This window comes from Coregonus lavaretus (genome assembly GCF_964263955.1).
Source record: "Coregonus lavaretus genome assembly, chromosome: 14".
In the NCBI taxonomy this organism is placed as follows: domain Eukaryota; kingdom Metazoa; phylum Chordata; class Actinopteri; order Salmoniformes; family Salmonidae; genus Coregonus; species Coregonus lavaretus.
The window spans coordinates 26,137,268-26,161,905 of NC_140001.1; the positions used below are offsets into that span (position 1 = coordinate 26,137,268).

At 44.0% G+C, this 24,638-nt stretch overlaps 1 protein-coding gene across 2 annotated transcripts in view; it reads right to left on the reverse strand.

Annotated features, from left to right (window-relative positions):
* LOC311141179 (vinexin-like) overlaps positions 1-24,638 on the reverse strand; it is a 49,021-nt gene that overhangs the window by 22,552 nt on the left and 1,831 nt on the right. For both annotated transcript variants that reach the window (XM_084176438.1, XM_084176439.1), the window contains exons 2-9: positions 7,048-7,125; positions 5,834-6,028; positions 5,430-5,508; positions 2,496-2,632; positions 2,190-2,253; positions 1,760-1,795; positions 1,575-1,656; positions 1,078-1,192 (exon numbers count right to left, since the gene is read on the reverse strand). In XM_084176438.1, coding sequence (XP_084032564.1) covers positions 1,078-1,192; positions 1,575-1,656; positions 1,760-1,795; positions 2,190-2,253; positions 2,496-2,632; positions 5,430-5,508; positions 5,834-6,028; positions 7,048-7,125 — 786 coding nt within the window. The remainder of the gene's footprint in view (positions 1-1,077; positions 1,193-1,574; positions 1,657-1,759; positions 1,796-2,189; positions 2,254-2,495; positions 2,633-5,429; positions 5,509-5,833; positions 6,029-7,047; positions 7,126-24,638) is intronic.

Genomic DNA, 24,638 nt, shown 5'->3' on the forward strand with positions numbered 1-24,638 from the left:
AAAGATATCTGACCCTGTATCAGTGAGTTAACTTCTACCTAATCTAGAGAAATCCAGGCTATGACCTCCTGAGGAAATGAAATAAGCCTCCACGCTGTGAAGCATTACACACCACAAGAGGTTAACAGGCACAATCAGTATCACAAGACGCCTGGGCCCCGTGGGGGACTCTACTTTGGCAGATGGGAAACAAAGATTTATTTTCTTCCCACTTTGAGACGCCAGGCTCAATTTGTACCAGATCTGGGACGTGGTGACAAGAGCCATTCAAAGCTTCAGCCCAGACAAACACAGTCCACTCTAAATCACTCAAGGTATTTTAACAGACATTCAGTACTCACAGGTCCACATATACACACACCACACACACACACGTATGGGCAGTTAAAAGAGTTACCTTACTTATTTTAGTAAGGGAAGAATAAGTTACCCAGGGAACACATGCATCACAAACAGCAATACTAACACTGTTGACCACCTGGTAGTTCAAGGCAGTTCATGGTAAATAAACACTTTCTTCATGTTATTTTGCTTGTTCCAAAAATTTTTTGAGGAAAGACCTCGAAATTAAGAAGGAAACCGGAACACACCTGGTGTGGGTGTGCCATTGTACCAATGACCGCATTAACAAGTTCCTGATTACCTGCCGTGAGATGCTTGATTGGATCATTAAAAGTTGTAGGCTGCTCCGGCTGGAGACAGCATTACATACATTAAAAATTAATTATTTCCATTGTGCTCTCAACTGAGAAGCATTCCAGGATGTTGACACTAATCCTAATAGGAAAAAGATTCGGTGAACGCCGCCACAAGCAGCTCTTGAGGGCAGCCCACCCCAACACTAGTGAATACAGCACATAGGAAAACTCACAACAATAGTTCTGAGGGTAAGCCACAAATCTTTTGAAAACTTCAATGAGAAACAAGTTGTTTTACAATCAGGAATTTTGAATCTAACTCCAAGAAAATATGTGCAACAGTGCAACCTTTCAATACAAACACAAATGTCCAGGTGCCATCTAAATTCCATTGTGTAGTAATGCTCCGTGTTAAATTAAACAGAGTGTGAGGCTTTACCTGGCTCTGGACCTCTGAGGTGGTGCTCTGTCCAGGCTCAAAGTCAAATATGCTCCTGGGCTGTGGAGGGTGCCCCCATCGGTCTGAAAGCTTATCTTCAACCCCCAGCTCACTCCTGAAACACAATCCCCAACACACACGCGGACACAAACACACAACTTAATCATGGTTTCATTGTCAGTGTCTGTAGGAACAGATCTAAACTTGTCTATCCGGCACTTGTTTTTGTCTCTCCCCCCACTCCTTGCCTTCGGTCTGGGTTGGAATTCACACATATAGCCATTCACCCAATTACCAGGTTGGCAAAAGTTGCACGTACCTCGTGTTTCACAATGACTGACCATATGCCTCTGATGTGCTGTGAACTTAGTCATGGTTATACAGTAGTAGAAACAAACACATCCTAAAATTCTCAACAGGAATTTTACTGTTGTTTTAAATAAGGGGGTTGAACATGCACTCTTCTAGTCCTCGTCATCAGTCTCTCTCAGTCTCACCAGTCAGGGAGAGCTCCATAATTGTCCATATGGGTCAGTGTCTCCTGCCCATTGGCTGAGTCAGCAGTGAGGGCCCGACTCCCTGAGGATCAGTAGAAATTAGTGTTATGAAAGACTGGTCATCTATACAGAGTAGATCTGTTACAGTCCAGAAAAATGAAACCTGATATTTCCACTTCACTCACTTTCAGCAGACCATCGCTCAGAGTACTTGTAAGTTTCTATCAAATGGGCAAAGACAGCAAAGAGAGACAGGGATTTAGATAACAGTAATCATAGTAAGCCACAGATCCATCCTGGACATTCCTGTCATCTCACCCTGAGGACCTGAGTGCTGCCTGTTACTACCACCATGCATACACATAACCAGGAATAGACTACTGGTATACAACTGGAGATAAGGACCGGTATGAAGGAATAGATGTAGGATGGAGGTAGATATGTGGAGAAGTTGGAATGACTGGGTATAGATATCACAAAGGCTTGAGCTTTCTCTCCTCTCCTTGGAATAATCTGCCCTCTGGATCAGCTCTTTGGAAGCTGACATTGTTAGAAAGGAATTGTCTGTGTGGGCTGGTGTGTGAGAGAGAAGGGGAGAGGGAGGAGGGGTCATACCTTCTGGCTTCTTGTGGATCTGTCTGAACATGCTCCTGTACCAGTCTTTAGGCTGGTTCACACTCTGGTGTGAGAAAAGAAGGGAACATGACAAAAACGGATTTATAGAAGTTTGTAGACTCAGAAGTTTCAGAGTACATAAATGAGAACATTTTGGCTCCATGTAAATGACAACAAGGAGCAGACCAAGGAGTTGTTCCTGTGTGAGTGACCAAATTAGGAAAAACTCTGGGCCCTAGGGCCATATGTGTGTAGTGACTCGTGAGCTCCACTGACGAATGCTGCTGTACGCTATGTTTATCTTACTGATCTGGAGGCGATGGGCATCCCTGTCTCATCCACTGGGCCGATCCCAGAGAACTTGATAAGGCGCGCCTCCCTCGTAGCAGCCCTCCGCGGCAGAGTGGAAGAGCCCCTGGTCTGGACTCCATTAGACAGACCCCCTGTCACAGAGAGAGAGGACAGGTCTGTTATCAAAGGCAGTTCAAACTGTCCTCATTCTTCTATTACAATGGGGGAAAAAAGTATTTAGTCAGCCACCAATTGTGCAAGTTCTCCCACTTAAAAAGATGAGAGAGGCCTGTAATTTTCATCATAGGTACACGTCAACTATGACAGACAAATTGAGGAAAAAAAATCCAGAAAATCACATTGTAGGATTTTTTATGAATTTATTTGCAAATTATGGTGGAAAATAAGTATTTGGTCACCTACAAACAAGCAAGATTTCTGGCTCTCACAGACCTGTAACTTCTTCTTTAAGAGGCTCCTCTGTCCTCCACTCGTTACCTGTATTAATGGCACCTGTTTGAACTTGTTATCAGTATAAAAGACACCTGTCCACAACCTCAAACAGTCACACTCCAAACTCCACTATGGCCAAGACCAAAGAGCTGTCAAAGGACACCAGAAACAAAATTGTAGACCTGCACCAGGCTGGGAAGACTGAATCTGCAATAGGTAAGCAGCTTGGTTTGAAGAAATCAACTGTGGGAGCAATTATTAGGAAATGGAAGACATACAAGACCACTGATAATCTCCCTCGATCTGGGGCTCCACGCAAGATCTCACCCCGTGGGGTCAAAATGATCACAAGAACGGTGAGCAAAAATCCCAGAACCACACGGGGGGACCTAGTGAATGACCTGCAGAGAGCTGGGACCAAAGTAACAAAGCCTACCATCAGTAACACACTACGCCGCCAGGGACTCAAATCCTGCAGTGCCAGACGTGTCCCCCTGCTTAAGCCAGTACATGTCCAGGCCCGTCTGAAGTTTGCTAGAGTGCATTTGGATGATCCAGAAGAGGATTGGGAGAATGTCATATGGTCAGATGAAACCAAAATAGAACTTTTTGGTAAAAACTGAACTCGTCGTGTTTGGAGGACAAAGAATGCTGAGTTGCATCCAAAGAACACCATACATACTGTGAAGCATGGGGGTGGAAACATCATGCTTTGGGGCTGTTTTTCTGCAAAGGGACCAGGACGACTGATCCGTGTAAAGGAAAGAATGAATGGGGCCATGTATCGTGAGATTTTGAGTGAAAACCTCCTTCCATCAGCAAGGGCATTGAAGATGAAACGTGGCTGGGTCTTTCAGCATGACAATGATCCCAAACACACCGCCCGGGCAACGAAGGAGTGGCTTCGTAAGAAGCATTTCAAGGTTGTTGCTGGTATTCAAGGTCCTAGCCAGTCTCCAGATCTCAACCCCATAGAAAATCTTTGGAGGGAGTTGAAAGTCTGTGTTGCCCAGCGACAGCCCCAAAACATCACTGCTCTAAAGGAGATCTGCATGGAGGAATGGGCCAGAATACCAGCAACAGTGTGTGAAAACCTTGTGAAGACTTACAGAAAACGTTTGACCTGTGTCATTGCCAACAAAGGGTATATAACAAAGTATTGAGAAACTTTTGTTATTGACCAAATACTTATTTTCCACCATAATTTGCAAATAAATTCATTAAAAATCCTACAATGTGATTTTCTGGATTTTTTTTCCTCATTTTGTCTGTCATAGTTGACGTGTACCTATGATGAAAATTACAGGCCTCTCTCATCTTTTTAAGTGGGAGAACTTGCACAATTGGTGGCTGACTAAATACTTTTTTCCCCACTGTATATTTCAGCTGAGTAACAGTATGAACATTCAAGCTGTCTTCACCATCAGTGCCACTGGGTGGCAACAGAGTGCCACTGTGAATTGGAGTTTGTTTTCATTTATGAAACACTTTTATTATTTGTGTGGTTAATACCCCACATCGTATAATTTATTTTAGGGTGATAATAACATGATTGTAAAGGCTTGATTGAAGCTGGTTATAAAAAAAGAGGTGTCCTTCAGTGGTACATAAAGCCTTGACATATGAAACACAGAGTTATGACAAAATCTTTTAGCACAAGATTCAACCTATGCTCTACTTGGCCAAAACACTGTGAAGAGACTACATCACATACAGCATCATTCATGTCTCCCATGAGGGTACTACAGAGTGTTCAGTCTTCTCTTGCACCAAAGATCCCATAAAACGTTGCACATTCATCACTTTAAGATGCACTATGCAGAAATTATTCCGCCATTTCCTGGTTGCTAAAATTCTAATAGTTCATCTGACAAAACAAGAAAGTATAGTGCAGAGAAACATTGTACCATCTAAACCGCTGTACCAAAAATATTGTATTTTCAGCTGGTGTACAAAACCGAAAGTAAAAGACTCAAAAACTAAACTTAAGAACTGGAAGCATAGAAATAGCGCACAAAGAACAGATTTACTGCTTCTTAGACTTGCTTTCTGTAACGTGTACGCTGGGAGTTGGGAAGCAAGTACAGGTAAATAAATAAATAAATAAATAAAACATGAACCAAAACAAGAGTAGCGTACAGACCTAAACACAGGAACAGAATCAATAACGCCTAGGGAAGGAACCAAAGGGAGTGACATATATAGGAGGTAATCAGGAAGGTGATGGAGTCCAGGTGAGTCTGATGAGGCGCAGGTGCGCGTAACAATGGTGACAGGTGAGCGTAATAATCAGCAGACTGGCGACCTCGAGCGCCGGGGGAGTATACGTGACACTTTCAATGAGAATGACAGATCTATAACAAATCATTTCTTTGTGAATTTGGTCGGGTCGCCCAAAAAGTTACATATTGCAGCTTTAAACATAAAACATATTTAAATCAAACTCAAACTGTGATGCTCTATATTATCATCATTTCAAGACAATTCTAATCTTACCATTTGATTGAGCAGGGCCATAGTATGATCCAAAACGAAGGGGGTCAGTAAGAGGGTCACTCCCATTGACCTCTGAGACCTAGGATGGAAACCCAGTCAGTCCAATATAAACATCAGTTGGAAAGCGTTTGACTGTGACTATTATCTGTGGAAAATGAACAACAACTTAGTGTGTATTGCATTATTCAACACAAAGACAGGACCTCTATCAATATCCAGTACATTCCAATCCAGTGGCATAACATTGAACCTGTGATACTAGACAATTCCACAGGGAGAAGCAGCTGTCTGATGAATATGTCATGTGGTCTCTAAACCTAACCCAACCAGCAACCTCAGCCAAACTGCTGTTATCATTGGAGTGCTACAATAACCAGGTGTATCTCCTTGAGAGTATTGCTTACCTTAATATGCTCCACAGGTGGCAGTCTTGTGGAACGGAAGGGGCTGAGAGGGGGCGTGGGGAGCCCCGGGGAGATGACTACCACCTCCTGGGTCAGGTCTGGAAAGGACAGGTGATGCTGCTGGCTGGAGGAAGGACCATCGTCAGAGAAGACGATACAAGAGCCGTTCAGATGGTCCCGGACTTCCACACGATGCTACAGGAGAGAGGCAGTTGAACACTATATCTAAACACAGCCATGTCATCAATGGGTACCACTTCACCCCTCTGTGAATCAATCTCTCTCTCTCTCTCTCTCTCTCTGAGGGAGGTCAGGTGAGCTTGTTAACCACATTGTTTTTCTCTGGACACTACTTGGCCCTAACAGTGGGGCTCCTGGTGAAAAGGCCTCAAATGTATTTAAAGCAGAGCAGCAGAAGGAAGTGCTTTTCCACCCACTTCATCTTCCTTGCAGAGGCTGGAGAAAGGGCCCATTCAGGACCCAGGGGGCTGAAATATGAGAGGCACATTATAAGCCCATTAACCATCTATTCAGCTGTGCTGCGTATTCTCCAACCAGGGGGCGTGGCCCAGGCCGAGGGGGTCGGAAAGGGGTTGCTGATGTTGACCGTAGTGAAAGTGCACCAGCATTAGCGATGCTTCCAAAGCCCTCCCCTGCTCTCTGCCCCCCCCCCCCCCCCCCCCCCCCCCCCCCCCCTCCTTGCTGCCCAATACCACCCCTCCTATCCGACTCCTGCATGTTTGAATGCAAAGGGTGGCGTTTGAGCTTTCTCTGTGTGGACTCTGGGGGTCATGGGAAGTTCCTGTGCCTCTCACACAGGGTGAAACTGTATCTAGTTAAATCAGAGAGATGCCATTGTGGAGCCAGGACTGGGGCATTTTCATGGAAATTCTAGCCTGTCCATAAATAGCTGTTCTTTTCATTCTACCTTGTACGTGTTAGTGTTTTTCCTTGTTGTTTAGCATCTTTAAAAGGCCTCCCTCTGTGTGCTGTTCATGCCAACTCTGCCAAGACAGACTTCAAAGATAATAATTATTGTCTCTGACACAGCAAAATCTTTTTGTTTTTAACATCTCTAGCAAACCTTCAATACTTTGGGTCTGCCTGAATATATTCTTTCATATAATTCAGTTCTACTAAGGATCTAGCTCTCTTCCTGTGGTCTTAAATTATGAATTATTTGTGAGTTAAGAAGCATGTCAAAATGCCTGTACCTGAGACTGCATGTCATCTGTTATGGTCCTGGATGGTCTCTGACGTCCAAGTCTTTGTGCAGATGCCAAAGTATCCACCTGAGATAAACAAAACACACATAAAGGTTAGATCTTGACCAATAATTGATGTCATGCTTACTCACATGCAGAGAACAATCACATCACACCACGGCAGCATATTCTCTTTAGGGGTGGGCGATATGAGCTAAAATTCATATCACGATATTTTCCACTGTCCAGACGATATCGATATGATATCACGATATATGACGTAAAAAAATATGAATCACATTTTAATATCCCTTCTTGGTTAAATTATATTAGTTAAGGAAAAATATGTATTTGAACCTTATATAACCAGAAAGAGTGAGGCATTGGACCGTATGGACCTGAAAAGTTTTTATTTGTATTGTGCAAACATGCATTCCGTAAACATGAGGTAGGTAGGCCTATATATATATATATATATATAAATTAGATATTAAGTAAAATTAAATAAAAAATAACAGGAGATAAAGAAAATAAGGTAATTACAAATTCAAATACGTGTGTTTGTTTTGGCTACGGTCCGTAGATATGTAAAAAACTAACCGTTTGAAACTAAACCTTTCAAGCCTCAACCATCAATTATCAACAATATCAACAAATCTTCACTAGAACTTTCTTCACAAGTTCCGTGCCAGGAATACCAGCATGTTGACTGTTTCTGGCTTTAGTGCTGCCCTGTGACATGTCACCACATTGCCCCCAGTGCTGAATGCCCTCTCAGAGGGGGCACTTGTGGCAGGGATGCATAAGTATTTCTTTGCCAGACAACTCACACGTGGAAAATTAGATCCGTGAAATCGCCACCACTCCAAAGGATCAGACTCGCTGTCTGCTGCCGTTGCCAGAATGTAGCTATTCAGCTCTTGCTCAATGATCTGCCTCTCTGAACATGAGGCAGGTGCACTGCTGGTCTGCTTAAAGAAGCTCCCAAGGCTCTTCTTGGGCTTCTTGCCTGATTGATGAGCAGTGGAAGCTTCTTTCTCCCTGTCAGTGTGATCCTCTGCAAGAGACGATTTTCCCAGGGCTGTGTTCTCCACCAGGAGGGCTTCGGTCTCTGAGGCAGCTCTCACCTTAAAAAATGAAAATAATTAAACTTTATTTGTATAGCACCTTTCATACATAAAATGCAGCCCAAAGTGCTTTACATTTGAAGCAATAAAACAAGAACAAATGAATAAATACCTTAATGTCCTCCAGTTTCTCAGCGGACATGTACCTGGTCTTGAACCTTGGATCTAGAAAGGTAGCCATGGAGAGCAGCTCATCTGTTGCAGGGTCAGTGTACTTGTTATTCAAGTAATCAAGAACCTTGATCTTGATCTCTTTGGTCAGTTCTGTATCGTCCTTGCTCAGATTTAGAACCTCTGCATTTAACAGATTGATGACAGGCTTCAAATAGGACACGCTCACATACGCTTCTCCTGACAGGGCATCTGTAAAGTCCTGGAGTGGCTTCAGTGCTGCTGTGACTGATTCCAAGACCTGGATGTCTTGCCAGGTAGGTACAAGGTGCCGTGTCTTTTTGTCCCCTGCCAGGACCTGTGTAATGGCCTTTTCCTGCTCCAGGACTCTTTCCATCATTTTCAGACGAGATCCCCACCTTGTCGGAGATTCTGTGATGAGCTTGTGCAGGGGCAGGCTTAGTTCATTCTGTGCTGTCATCAGGGCCTTCTGCTTTTTCCAGCTGTATGAGAACGTGCTAACCACCTTTTTGCAAACCCCTGTGGCCCGGGAAATCGCACACCCCTGTGGCCCGGGAGCGTTTTGGACACTCCTCTCTGGAAATTGGGAATAAGAAATCAAAATAATAGGGTGAAAAATAATCGAATCACAATACAATAATAATTAATAATAATGCATTTTTATATAGAAATCACAATACAATATAACTTTTAATCTTTGTTTGAGGATTTACGGCATTTACATTCAACTGTTACACATTTTACAAATCTGATGTGCTTAGATTTAGCCTACGGTACATGGCTGATGTGAGCTGTATTTTTTCTTAATAATAAGCATCATACAGGGTAGGCCTAGGCTACAGTCCTGAAACTTACCAATAGCATTGTGCAGCCTGTGTCCGAAACATCCAAGGTTTGCCCACTTGTTCAGCTGCAATGCCTTGATCATGTTCGATCCGCTGTCGGTCGTCATACAAACTTGACGCGACTCTTTTAATCCCCAGGACGACAGTATGTCCCTCAGCCCACCTGCAATTATTTCCCCGGTGTGGTCGTCTGGGAAATAAGACGTCTGTAGGCACTTACTTTTCAGTTTCCAGTCACCGTCTATGTAATGGATTGTGAGGCTTATATAAGGTTCTGTGGTACGACTTGACCATAGATCGGCAGTAGTGGAGAAGAATGGAATGTTATTTATCTCACTGTAAACTCTGTCCCAGCATTCTGTGTAAAGCTGTGGCAGGCATTTTTGGCTAAAATATTTGCGGCTCGGGATCTCATATCTTGGGTCCAGAGTTTGAATCAACTTTCTGAACCCCTCTTTCTCCACAGTTTGAATCGGTACCATGTCCTTCGCTATGTGATTTGTAATCGCAGCTGTGATGTCTATCCATTTTTTGCTCGTCTTCTCATAGCAAGTACCGGCAGCAAATGATGATATAATTGATTGTTGAGTGCGAGTCTGGCTTGTCTTCGGGCGAGCTCCTGGGCTTACTGTCTCACGCATTCTGGTGCATTGTTCATACTCACGGACATGTATGTTTTTGAAGTGATTGAACAGGTTGGTCGTGTTTCCACCTTTTGCTAAGACAACACGACGACACAACTTGCATAGGGTAGTGTTTTGGTCGGGGTCGGAGATTTTAAAGCCAAACCAGTTCCAAACAACAGAGGTGCCCCCTTTCTTCTTAACCAATTTATCCTCCTGCTCTTGAGCAACATCAATTTCTGTGTTTTCGCTCATCCTGGATTGTAAAGTTTTCCCCCAATAGTTAACCTGCCTCCTAACTGCAGCTGCCTGCACACTTCTTTGTTGCTAGCACTACATGCGTGCAACAAGTGCATGCGACGTGCGCTCATAAAAATAGGTCAACATATTAACATACATTCTTTTATTCGTAAGAACCAAGAAAGGTTGGATAAAAAAAAAAAAAAAAAGATGTAGCTACTTAGTACTATCACTCAGTTGAAATTTGGAACAAAAAAATATTGATGCAAAATTCGAATTTATGAATTCTGAATAAATCGCGGTATCCATGATATTGCTAAATCCATATCATGGCGCGGCACAATACCGGTTTTTACTATCAAACCGGTATATCGCCCACTCCTAATTCTCTTACACCCCCAAAGGAGACAAACAGATTTATGGTCAATTCCCTGTTAATCCAGAGACAATTGCATTATGCCTCTGAGCTGGGTCACGTCAAAGTATTGAAGACCGATAACGGCCTGACCAAAGAGCTCAGGAGCTGCACTAATGAAAGTAACTTAGAATGCTAATAGAAGTCATTCAACCTGGTGAATCCAGGTGAAAGCTATGATCCCTTATGTTACTAACAGTTAAAAGTCTGAAGTTTACATACACCTTAGCCAAATACATTTAAACTCAGTTTTTACAATTCCTGACATTTAATCCTAGTACAAATTCCCTGTCTTAGATCAGTTAGGATCACCACTTTATTTTAAGAATGTGAAATGTCAGAATAATAGTAGAGAGAATGATTTATTTCAGCTTTTATTTATTTCATCACATTCCCAGTGGGTCAGAAGTTTACATACACTCAATTAGTATTTGGTAGCATTGCCTTTAAATTGCTTAACTTGGGTCAAACGTTTCGGGTAGCCTTCCACAAGCTTCCCACAATAGGTTGGGTGAATTTTGGCCCATTCTTCTTGACAGAGCTGGTGTAACTGAGTCAGGTTTCTAGGCCTCCTTGCTCGCACACGCCTTTTCAGTTCAGCCCACAAATGTTCTATAGGATTGAGGTCAGGGCTTAGTGATGGCCACTCCAATACCTTGACTTTGTTGTCCTTAAGCCATTTTGCCACAACTTTGGAAGTATGCTTGGCGTCATTGTCCATTTGGAAGACCCATTTGCGACCAAGCTTTAACTTCCTGACTGATGTCTTGAGATGTTGCTTCAATATATCCACATAATTTTCCTTCCTCATCTATTTTGTGAAGTGCACCAGTCCCTCCTGCAGCAAAGCACCCCCACAGCATGATGCTGCCATCCCCGTGCTTCACGGTTGTGATGGTGTTCTTCGGCTTGCAAGCTCACCCCCTTTTTCCTCCAAACATAACGATGGTCATTATGGCCAAACAGTTCTATTTTTGTTTCATCAGACCAGAGGACATTTCTCCAAAAAGTACGATATTTGTCTCTATGTGCAGTTGCAAACCGTAGTCTGGCTTTTTTATGGCGGTTTTGGAGCAGTGGCTTCTTCCTTGCTGAGCGGCCTTTTAGGTTATGTCGATATAGGACTTGTTTTACTGTGGATATAGATACTTTTGTACCCGTTTAACAAGGTCCTTTGCTGTTGTTCTGGGATTGATTTGCACTTTCCGCACCAAAATACGTTCATCTCTAGGAGACAGAACGCGTCTCCTTCCTGAGCGGTATGACGGCTGCGTGGTCCCATGGTGTTTATACTTGCTTACTATTGTTTGTACAGATGAACGTGGTACCTTCAGGCGTTTGGAAATTGCTCCCAAGGATGAACCAGACTTGTAGAGGTCTACAATTTTTTTCTGAGGTCTTGGCTGATTTCTTTTGATTTTCCCATGATGTCAAGCAAAGAGGCACTGAGTTTGAAGGTAGGAATTGAAATACATCCACAGGTACACCTCCAATTGACTCAAATGATGTCAATTAGCCTATCAGAAGCTTCTAAAGCAATGACATCCTTTTCTGGAATTTTCCAATCTGTTTAAAGGCAGAGTCAACTTAGTGTATGTAAACTTCTGACCCACTGGAATTGTGATACAGTGAATTATAAATGGAATAATCTGTCTGTAAACAATTGTTGGAAAAATTAGTTGTGTCATGCACAAAGTAGATGTCCTAACCGACTTGCCAAAACTATAGTTTGTTAACAAGAAAATGTGTGGAGTGGTTGAAAAACAAGTTTTAATGACTCCAACCTAAGTGTATGTAAATTTCCGACTTCAACTGTATTAAATCCAATTCAATCAGTGTAGATGAAGGGGAGGAGACAGGTTAAAGAAGGATTTTTAAGCCTTGAGACAATTGAGACATGGATTGTGTATGTGTGCCATTCAGGGGGTGAATGGGCAAGACAAATAAATGCCTTTACATTTTAGTCATTTAGCAGACACTCTTATCCAGAGCGACTTACAGGAGCAATTAGGGTTAAGTGCCTTGCTCAAGGGCACATCGACAGATTTTTCACCTAGTCGGCTCGGGGATTAGAACCAGCGACCTTTCGGTTACTGGCACAACGCTCTTCACCACTAAGCTACCTGCCACCCCATACCTTTTGAACAGGGTATGGTAGTAGGTACCAGGTGCACCAGTTTGAGTGTGTCAAGAACTGCAACGATGCTGGGTTTTTCCCACTCAACAGTTTCCCATGTGTATCAAGAATGGTCCACCACCCAAAGGACATCCAGCCTACTAGACACAACTGTGAGAAGCATTTGAGTCAACATGGGCCAGCATCCCCGTGGAATGCTTTCAACACCTTGTAGAGTCCATGCCCTGATGAATTGAGGCTGTTCTGAGGGCAAAAGGGAGTGCAACTCAATATTAGGAACGTGTTCCGAATGTTTTTAACACTCAATGTATTTCCAGCAACAAACAGCTTTTCTACTTTCTCACACCATCCTACAATTATTGGATAATTCGTTATGCATGCTGAGAATCACTCCCAGAGATCTGAACTTTGATACACTTCCCGGCAGAAGAGCAGGCATGCATTCAAGACAGAATTATGTGTTCTCTAAAGATGAGTGTACTCATTCCAGATGAAAATAGCATTACTTTCTAGAAAACGTTGCATGTCTTGTATGCTATATGTTAATGTGTAACGTCCTTTGCTGGGTCTCTGTGGGATTGAGGCCATCTTTTTCAGTGGAAGATTTAACATTTAATCTCTGAGTCATTAGTCATCTGCCAAACAACCTTTCCTCCCATAAATCAAAACTAAGTTCTGAGCAGAGTTGACTGGGGTTCCATAACCCACTGTCCAGGCATTCTGAAAGTGGAAAGTTTGTGTTATCCTCCTTTCCCTGTTACCACAGCAGAGGCCATTCAAAACAATGACAATGAGTCACAAGTCTCCCTAAACTCTTCCATAATATAAAGCAAAGAGAGATTTGTGAAAATGGACAGTGTGGAGAGAGTGAGCCATGTCAGGCTGAAGTCAGGTCCTAATCACCAGCACCTTGAAAATCCTATTAGGAGAGCTGTTTCTACATCAAAGGCCATAGGGACTGAAGTGGAGGTTATTTCCTCTCTTGTTGGAAGCACCTCTCCTCTACAGTGGCTCAAAAAATACATAATAACAGGGTTGCCATGGAAACTCAAGACCTGAAAACCTCTACAACTGCTACTATGGGACTTGAGAATTGATAGGTGATTCTAAAGGCGAACTTACTCCAATTTGGGCCTTGGCCAGGTGAGATTGAGAGCTGTCCAAGAGTATTTGGGTTGATGGGTTTTCCATGTGGCCCGTGTGGCCCGTGTAACTTAACATTAGAGACTGTAATCATTATGGTCAGTGCTCAGAGAGATATATGCACTCTGTGTGTATACAGTAGTACAACACAGGACCCAATGTAGCAGAGAGATCCAATCAGTGTTCCTGGTTCTAGACAACGATGTCACTCTTTCTGACTCATCACCTCCGAATAAACCAGATTACATAAAAGGGAAAATAAGGGAAATGGGGGATCAATGTCTACAATAATCCCAGTACAGCTCAGATTCAACACAGATGTTAAGACTGCACTAAAAGCAATTATGTTTATGTGAGGGACACTGTACCAGTATATCACATTTTACAACAGTGTAAATTAGTTCGGCCTTCTGGTTGTTGTATCTGTGGTATTTCAACAAAATATGGCCTTTAGGGCAGGCAGCATTATAGTTTCTCTTAACTCTGTGGTCCGTATGACCCTCAGGGCTGGTTCTTTGTGATGCTGTGTGTTCTGACATTCACTCTGAGATCCCATCTCACTGATTCATTGACATTTTGGACAAACAGTTATTCCACACAGGAGGACTGTTTAATCTAATACTCCAAAATGGCAAACAACTGAGCTACTTTTTGCTCCAAACACTGCTTCCATTCATGTCTCAACGTCAATCGCTGGAGTAATAGGGCTGTCTTTTGTTTCTTCTTTTTATGTATAAATATTATAACATCAGTCCTTTCTGGCCTCCCTTTGAAAAAGGTCAAAGGTAATTGAGGAGAGGCGGTGAGGAGAGGAGAGGAAACTGGACGAAAATGCGCTTGTATGAAATGAGACTCTCCTTCTCCAATCACGCATCATCAGGCAAATTATGTTTACTGGGTGGAATCCCAAAATAAATGTATAAAGTGATAAAAACAAATGTAGCTAGTTGTGCAAGAAATGTTTTAGATAAAAGGATAAGTAGCATATCGTTGTTAAATGTATGCATGCTTTTCTCTTTCAAAAAACCAAGCTGATTCAAAGGGGGCGTGGCAGATTTCAAAACTCTTCTGTGAAGGACTCAGGTAGGATACACTTGTGCTTCCTCGCCAAAAGGAGGCTATCGAGGAGGGGAGGACCATCTACTCGACCACGGAAGAGAGAGGATGGAGGAGAGAGGACGGAGGACGGACTTTTGCCCAAAGGAGAAAAGGCCATAGTGTCTGTGAACTTGATTTACGAGATGTTTCTTGTACTCTGGATACCATGATTAAGTCACATATAGTTTGGAGTGCTCTATTCACTTTGGACATTTCTCACAAATGCAATATATTAAGTCAGATTGCTAGAGCTGTAGCGTGTCTTGTGTAATGCCCTCCCCATGTCTTTCAACATCTGCCTTGTGGTACAGCAGCCAGACTGCATTGGGACAATGAAAGAGGATAAATGATTGAGGACATACAACAAGAGGAGACAGGAGGATGACTGTGGTAATCACTCTCTCATGGCCTCCTCACACATCTCTGCTCAACGAAACTCATGAATCCCTTTGAACTTTGCCAGATGCTTTGCAATCGACTCACATTCTAAGAGAATGGGGTCGTAAGAAAACCAGTATTTGATTTGCAGTTGCAGACATTAGCAGTTGTCTCCCACTGAGTGAGATGACACTATATATACACAAGTATGTGGACACCCCTTAAAATTTGTGGATGGGTTTGGCGGATGCCAGAAGAACGCTACCTGCCCGAATGCATAGTGCCAAATGTAAAGTTTGGTGGAGGAGGAATAATGGTCTGGGGCTGTTTTTCATGGTTCGGCTAGGCCCCTTAGTTCCAGTGAAGGGAAATCTTAACGCTACAGCATACAATTACATTCTAGACGATTCTGTGCTTCCAACTTTGTGGCAAAAGTTTTGGGAAGGCCCTTTCCTGTTTTAGCATGTTTGGGGAAGCCCCCATGCACAAAGCAAGGTCCATACAGAAATGGTTTGTCGAGATCGGTGTGGAAGAACTTGACTGGCCTGCACAGAGCCCTGATCTCAACCCCATCGAACACCTTTTGGATGAATTGGAACGCTGACTGCGAGCCAGGCCTAATCACCCAACATCAGTGCCTGACCTCACTAATGCTCTTGTGGCTGAATGGAAGCAAGTCCCCGCATCAATGTTCCAACATCTAGTGGAAAGCCTTCACAGAAGAGTGGAGGCTGTTATAGCAGCAAAGGGGGGACCAACTCCATATTAATGCCAATGATTTTGGAATGAGATCGACGTGCAGGTGTCCACATACTTTTGATCATGTAGTGTAGTTGTTCACAAACTCAGATGTTAGATACAGATACAGAGATCAGTAGAGACATGCAGACTAATTAGATTGTGTTGAGACAACAGACGACTTTGCAGAGAGAGAGAGAGGAAGAAGGAGGTGGTGTTAGTTACAGGAACAGTGGATAATGATGTAGTGAGTCAGAATAGTGTTAGTCAGCATGGGGTCACTGAACTTCACCACACCCTGCTGCTGATTCCCAGGAAATCTATGGGACGTTTCCCTCACGGCCAGTGGTGGAAAAAATACCCAATCGTCATACTTGAGTAAAGGTATAGATGCGTTAATAGAAAGTTACTCAGACATTACTTACAAAATATGCATTTGTGTTTAGTGAGTCCACCAGACAATAGGCAGTAGGGATGACCACGAGTTCTCTTGATAAGTGCATGAATTTCCCAATTTTCCTGTCCTGCTAAGCATTCAAATGTAACAAGTACTTTGGGTTGTCAGGTAACATGTATGGAGTAAAAAGTACAATATGTTCCTTAGGAATGTAGTGAAGTAAAAGTAAAAGTTGTCAAAAATATAAATAGTAATGTACAGATACCCCAAAAAACTACTTAAGTAGTACTTTAAAGTATTTTTTCTTAGGTACTTTACACCACTGCTCACGGCCCAGAATAGCAACCACACAACTGAATAGGAGATGCACAATTACAGTACATAGGTCACATCAATAGATGTGTGTAGTTCGACGAAGATCAAGGGACCGACCCAATAACGTAAGGTTACTTAACGTAACCCCGGTTCTATAATAACATGAGTGAGGTCACTCAGTATGGGTAACGCCTTCGTTGTGCAGCAGGTAGCTTAATGGTTAAGAGCGTTGTGCCAGTAACCGAAAGGTTGCTGGTTCTAATCCCCGAGCCGACTAGGTAAAAAATCTGTCGATGTGCCCTTGAGCAAGGCACTTAACCCTAATTGCTCATGTAAGTCGCTCTGGATAAGAGCGTCTGCTAAATGACTCAAATGTAAAAATGTTGGGCGTGGTCAATAAGGAACTCCTATCACACAACGTGTGTCGTAGACAGACAGGAGCGACAGCCAATCGGGAGGACCCCACTTGTTTAAGGCGCAATCTCTCACCTCACAAGTATACGTTCTCCCTTATGCAGAGCGTGAAGGGCAATGCGCTGAGTGACCTCAGTCATATTATCATAGAACCGGGATTACGTTAAGTAAATTTCAAATAATAATTCAGTCACTCAATATGGGATATAGACAACTCCCGTAGCACTGGTATACTCTCCAAAGCCAGCTAATCAACCCTCAGAGGTCCCGAAACTAAGCACCGCATGTGCCAAAGAGGGTGCAGTGACGTCCAGTCGGTAGAACCTCATGAAGGTATGGTTGGTGCCCCAACATGCTGAATTGCAGATCTCTTGCACAGAGATGCCTTTGAACAGTGCCCATGACGCACCAATACCTCTGGTGGAATGAGCCCTTAGGGATGATACGCCCTTGCATTTATAATAGCACACGCTATCAAATCAAATCAAATTGTATTGGAATTAAGAAATATATAAATATTAGGACGAGCAATGTCGGAGTGGCATTGACTAAAATACAGTAGAATACAGTATGTACATATGAAATGAGTAAAACAGTATGTAAACATTATTAAAGTGACCAGTGATTATATTTCCATGTATATAGGGCAGCAGCCTCTAACATGCAGGGTTGAGTAACCGGGTGGTAGCTGGCTAGTGATGGCTATTTAACAGTCTGATGGCCTTGAGATAGAAGCTGTTTTTCAGTCTCTCGGTCCCAGCTTTGATGCACCTGTACTGACCTCACCTTCTGGATGAACAGGCCGTGGCTTGGGTGGTTGATGTCCTTGATGATCTTTTTGGCCTTCCTGTGACATCGGGTACTGTAGGTGTTCTGGAGGGCAGGCAGTGTGCAGACCGCACCACCCTCTGGAGAGCCCTGCGGTTGTGGGCGGTGCAGTTGCCGTACCAGGCCGTGATACAGCCCGACAGGATGCTCTCAATTGTGCATCTGTAAAAGTTTGTGAGGGTCTTATGGGCTGTTGCGCCTTCTTCACCACATTGTCTGTGTGGGTGGACCATTTCAGATTGTCAGTGATGTGGACGCCAAGGAACTTGAAGCTTTTCACATTCTCCACTGCGGCCCTGTCGATGTGGATAGGGGCGTGCTCCCTCTGCTGTCTCCTGAAGTCCACGATCAACTCCTTAGTTTTGTTGACGTTGAGGGAGAGGTTATTTTCCTGGTACCACTCCGCCGGGGCCCTCACGTCCTCCCTGAAGGTTGTCTCATCATTGTTGGTAATCAGGCCTACTACTGTTGTGTCGTCTGCAAACTTGATGATTGAGTTGGGGGCGTGCGTGGCCACTCAGTCATGGGTGAACAGGGAGTACAGGAGGGGGCTGAGCACACACCCTTGTGGGGCCCCTGTGTTGAGGATCAGCGAAGTGGAGGTGTTGTTTCCTACCTTCACCACCTGGGGGCGGCCCGTCAGGAAGTTCAGGACCCAGTTGCACAGGGCGGGGTTCAGACCCAGGGCCCCGAGCTTGGAGGGTACAATGGTGTTGTAGGCTGAGCTATAGTCAATGAACAGCATTCATACATAGGTATTCCTCTTGTCCAGATGGGATAGGGCAGTATGCAGTGCAACGGCAATTGCATCGTCTGTGGATCTATTGAGGCGGTATGCAAATTCAAGTGGGTCTAGGGTGTCAGGTAAGGTGGAGGTGATATGATCCTTAACTAGTCTCTCAAAGCACATCATGATGACAGAAGTGAGTGCTACTGTAGTAATTTAGTAATTTAGTTCAGTTACCTTTGCTTTCTTGGGTACAGGAACAATGGTGGACATCTTGAAGCAAGTGGGGACAGCAGACTGGGACAGGGAGAGTTTGAATATGTCCGTAAACACTCCAGCGAGCTGGTCTGTGCATGCTCTGAGGACTCGGCTAGGGATGCCGTCTGGGCCGGCAGCCTTGCGAGGGTTAACACACTTAAATGTCTTACTCACGTCGGCCACGGCAAACGAGAGCCCACAGTCCTTGGGAACGGGCCGCGTCGGTGACACTGTGTTATCCTCAAAGCGGGCGAAGGTGTTTAGCTTGTCCGGGAGCAAGACGTTGGTGTCCGCGACGTAACTGGATTTCCCGTGATAGTCTGTAGACCCTGCCACATACGTCTTGTGTCTGAGCCATTGAAATGCAACTTTGTCTCTGTACTGACATTTTGCCTGTTTGAGTGCCTTACGGAGGGAATAACTACACTGTTTGTATTCAACCATACTCCTAGTCACCTTGCTGTGGTTAAATGCGGTGGTTGCAGCTTTCAGTTTTGCGTGAATGCTGCCATCTATCCACGGTTTTTGGTTTGGGTAGGTTTTAATAGTCACAGTGGAAACAACATCCCCTATACACTTCCTGATGAACTCAGTCACTGTTTCCAATGGGATAAACGCTGGTGAGAAATGAGCCTCCCTGCGTGGGAAGGTGCCCAAGAGATGAAGAGCTAGTCGCTTTTCTCAGGGCTCTTATCCTATCCATTTAGGTGCGTAAAGCCTGTACTGGACACCAGTGGAGGCTGGTGGGAGGAGCTATAGGAGGAAGGGCTCATTTTAATGGTTAGAATGGAGTTACTGGAACGTTATCAAACACGTCAAACATATGGAAACCACGTTTGACTCCGTTCCTTTTCTTCCATTCCAGCCATTACAATGAGCTCATCCTCCTATAGCTCCTCCCACGAGCCTCCACTGCTGGACACAAACAGTGGAGCTGCTCTTCCTCCAGAGAGGAAAAGGGTGCAGGGTGAAAAGCAGATAGCGCCCAAGTAAGGCAATTACAAGCTCTACTAACGTTAGGCACAAAACAGGGGTTAGGTTTCAAGTTAACCTTGGACATCCCTGTAGGAAAACTCAGGCAAGAGTGGTGAACTGACAGTGCGTACAGATCTACCGCTCGCTTTGCAGATTTAATGGATAAAAGTAAGACAATTTGAATGAAAGAAGTCTCATATCTGCGCTTTCCAGTGGCTCAAACAACGGCTGAGACATAGCCTCAAGTACAACAGATAGGTCCCAAGTTGGTCACCGGGCGTAAGCAATGAGCATCCTTCATAAATGACAGATAAGGGGATGTTTACCCAAGTGCTTTGAATAATTTAAACTACCCTACGCGTAGGCCTGTCGCATTAAGATTCATCCTCTCAAGGGACAGGCCCAGAGTGCTAGGGTGTCCAGATGAGGATGGAAAATCTCCCTATGTAAAATAATCTCTGCTAACCACATCCGTCGTGGCCATCAGGGGGCTATCAGGATGATAGACAACCTCTGTTCCCTAACTCTGGCTAGAGTGGGGAGGATCAGACAGAGGGGGAAACACATAAAGCTGTCCCCTTGGCAATGGGTGCGCTAGCACGTCCACCCCTAGTGGCACATCGTTGTTTTCCATTGAAAATAACAACTGGCAGTGCGCGTTTCTACGCGATGCAAAGAGATCTATGGACGGTCGTCCGTATTTCTCCCATATCTGGGCCACTACAAAAGGCTGAAGCTTCCACTCTCCATACAGAGGATTCCCTCTGGATAACAAGTCTGCGCCTGTATTCATTACGCCTGGAACATGGGTCACGCGAAAGGAGATGGGCACTGCTCCACAGAAGGATATTTTGTGCTAGATTGTGCAACGGCAGAGATCGTGCGTCACTGTTGTCGTATTGTCCATTCTGATAAGGATGTGACGATTGTGGAGAAAAGGCCGAAATTGCTTTAGGGCCAGAAGCACTGTAAGCAACTTGAGGTAGTTTATGTGAGCAACACAGAGTTGTAGAGGCCACAATTCACTGCTCTGCCCTGTGACAGGTGCGTCTGTCGTCACATCCTTTCCTTGCAGACACTACCCCTAGGGGAGTACCTTTGACTAAGATCAAGGGGTCCCTCCAGTGGCAGAGAGCCGAAACTCATGGTAGGGATGCTATTATCTTGCGATGGAGGTGACGAAGGGAACACAGACGTACGGCCAGGACCCATCGCTGAATTTCTCTTATTATCAGCAACCCCAGCGGGACACGTTTTGAGCGTGACCGTATGCCTAAGTCTGAACATGGAGATGCACTGGCAATCCTGACTGATCCTGAAACCTAGCTCTGTGAGGTAGGTTGTAAGGATAGCTGCTTGCTCCTGTGTCTGGGCACAGAGCAGGTCATCGTCTATGTAGGCGGAGATTCAGAGCCCCCTGGACCTCAGAGGGGTCAGTGCCGTGTCCACACATTTGCTGAAAGTCAGAGGGGCTAGTGAAAGGCTGATATTCATAGGCCTGGCCCTGAAAGGCGAACCTGAGAAATCTCCTGTGTGCTGGCAAAATGTTGATGTGAAAATAGGCATCCTGCAGATCAATGGAGCGAGACAGTGCGTTGTGCATAAGCATACAGAACGTGAACTTTTTCAGATAGCTGCTGAGGACCTGTAGGTCCTTTTGGGAATCAGAATGTAACAAGTGTAGAAGCCTAGTTGGCTTTCTTCTGCAGGTGTTGCTCTGATAGCCCTTTTGGTCAAAAGAGAGGAGATTTCCTGCTCCAGTATTTGAGCTGAGTCACGCTCGCTATTGAAAACACCACTCTGTTAAAAACAGGTGTTCTTCTGTCAAACGTAACACTTGGTCACCGTGGGCAAGATTACAGGGATGGACTGCGTATGCGCATCAATTCTCCACCCTTGTGGCAAGATGGCCACGGTCCATAACGCCCCTCTGGTGGCGTTATAGGGATTCACCTTTTGGTTATACTCATGTTCTGTGCCCTTGGCAAAAATCTTGGGTGCAACAGTGGTATTTTTAAATTGAAAAGGCAGTGTTTGTGCACGGAACGGGTACTGTGCTTTGTGGCAACTGCGCCTCAGTGCTTAATTTGTAAATTGGGAGGTGCCGGGAAAAGAAATGAGCGTGAGAGGAGGGTGACCTGGGGAGCTCTGAGGTACCGGAACGCATGAAGAAAATTAAACCTTTATAATTAAGCATTGCATGCATATCATCACATTTGCGTAGTGGCATAGAGCAGAGGCACTTACGGAAGTTGCACACATGGGGAACATTTTTAGTAGCCTAGGGTCTGGGAAACGTGGCCTTTTATAAATGCATTTCATGCAATTTTACATGACTGGAGACTTTGGGAGAATCTTTTGACACTGACAAACTGAGAATCTGAGATCAATAAAAACGACCTTGTCTTGAATCCATCAATAGCCTAGGCCTAGGTGTGTGAAGACACATATTGTAAGCTACAATATGAGGAGGAAATTGTAGTCCTAAACATGCTTTCCAGTTTCAATGACTCACCCAATGATGCACAGCTCACTCGCAAGTGATGACCGATGTGTTCATGCCAAAAGCTTATCTCTCTCTTGTTTTACTTTGTAAAACAATATTTGGAAGTTGATCAAATATTTTGGTAGGCTACAGCAGACAGATTAGTCTTCTCTTTTCAGCAGGAGCCATTTGCTTTCCAAACAGTTTTTTTCCCCCACGATTGTATTTGAAATATTGCGAAAGGCTTGTTTTGTCTGCATGCTGTTCACTGACAGATTTGCGTTCCCAACTGTAGGCTATGCCTTGTTATTGGGCTTCACACAATCCACAGCTAGGCAATAGAAGCTATTGATAGTCTGTGGCTAAATTAAAGGCCTTCTCATGGTGTAGTAGGCTATTCTGAATTGTTTCATTTCTTTCTGAACAGACAGCAGTAATTCTATAACTTTGGCAAATGGATTCAAATTTATCAGGGGTGCTGCAGCTCCTCCAGAACCCTTTGCACGTTTATGATTCTATTAGGAAATAAACGATGAAGTGCAACGCTGGAGAGATGAGAGTTGCAGGCTCATGTCTATCAGAGCAGAGAGAGGGAGAGAGATTATTTAAAGTGAATCTCATTCTAGTTCTGTGAGAGATACAGGCACACTTCTCACAAAGCCACAGCCACACATTGGTCTCAAACATAGGTTACAATGTTTCGCAAACCAAATCTACATTTTCACATTACGCTTTTTTTTTGGGGGGGGGGGGGGGGGGTGAGGAGAATTAATCAAGTGGTAACTCAAATGAACTTTTATCATTTGTATAATAGTTTTTATATTGCAAAAAGTAATTTGACCTCATAAGGAAGAACCAAAGTGAGGTGAGAGGGAGCAACGGCGCCTTAGAAAGGAGCGGGGTCCCCCCTATTGGCTGTCGCTCCTGTCTGTCTACGACTTTGTGTGAAATGAATTCCTTATTGACCACTCCCAACGAAGGCACTACCCATACTGAGTGACCAAACGATTATTTGAAATAGAACTTACAACAAAGCCATGTCTATATTAGCTTTCATCTTGGCCGATAACTTACAAGGAAACTTGTAATATATTAGCTCTAATATGGAAGTCCATAAAAAAACTTTTATTATAAGAAAGTGTTTCACAACAGGATTTCTCTCACCACTAGTGTTTTAGGGTCAAGTGTTGCAACAGGATGGTCTCATGAAAAATGAGTTGGCACTCTATGGGCGGCAGGTAGCTTAGTGGTTAAGAGTGTTGTGCCAGTAACCGAAAGGTCGCTGGTTCTAATCCCCGAGCCAACTAGGTGAAAAATCTGTCGATGTGCCCTTGAGCAAGGCACTTAACCCTAATTGCTCCTGTAAATCGCTCTGGATAAGAGCGTCTGCTAAATGACGTAAATGTAATGTTTCTCTATGCATTGTCACCCAGACCACCCTCTCCTCGTGGTAGGGGGTTTCTGTAACTGGGTCCAGCTCTGAACTCCTCCTCCACTGCATTGTTATCCCAGGGAGTATGGTTGTCAGGACAGCCATAAATGGCACCTTATGAGAAGTAGAACCTCTGCTACCAACAGGCAGCCTGCCAGAGCACCGCCTGGGTAGAGGGAGTGTCTACGGCCAGGTGGAGTAACAATAGCTAAACTTTCCCTGATATTGTCCTCATGCCGAACATCATGGAAATATGTTTCAGCTTGAAAGAGAATGGACGGTACAGTGATACAAACATTTTACATGTTAATTGACATAAATCCATCATAATGAGGCATGTTACCAAAACGTACAGTACAAGGTAGTATCATAGCTTCAGTATAGTGAAATTGGTGTGCAAAGTCCCTTTATGGATAACTCGATTTGACCCCTAAAAAAGTGCCCACAACTAACCAAACTAGTGACATCCTCTCTATTGATTGTATTTCTATGACTGACCTCCTCCATTGGCTTCTGTGTGTAGGGCTGTGCTGAGCAGAAAGAGCAGGTTAATCATTGGCTCCATAATGTTGTTCCCAGCCATGAGAAGTCCTGCTCAGAGTTAGACTAATAAGGACACAGACCAAAACACAGACATGTTTGCTTAAGGTGGTGATTTTGTTTGTAGTGCAATACAGGTCCTAAAAACATCTGTTTTTTCCTTAATATCAGGCCGCATAACATCCCTTCATCTCTATCCTTTAATGGAGATACTTAATTTTTTGGGGGAAACAACATACTCATGTCTGGCCTCCCACTACTACTCTCAAGATGAGTGGGTGGGAGGTAATGCCTTATCAAATAATCTCACTCAATGTAGTAAATTCCAGGGGATACATTATGTAAGAAAGTAA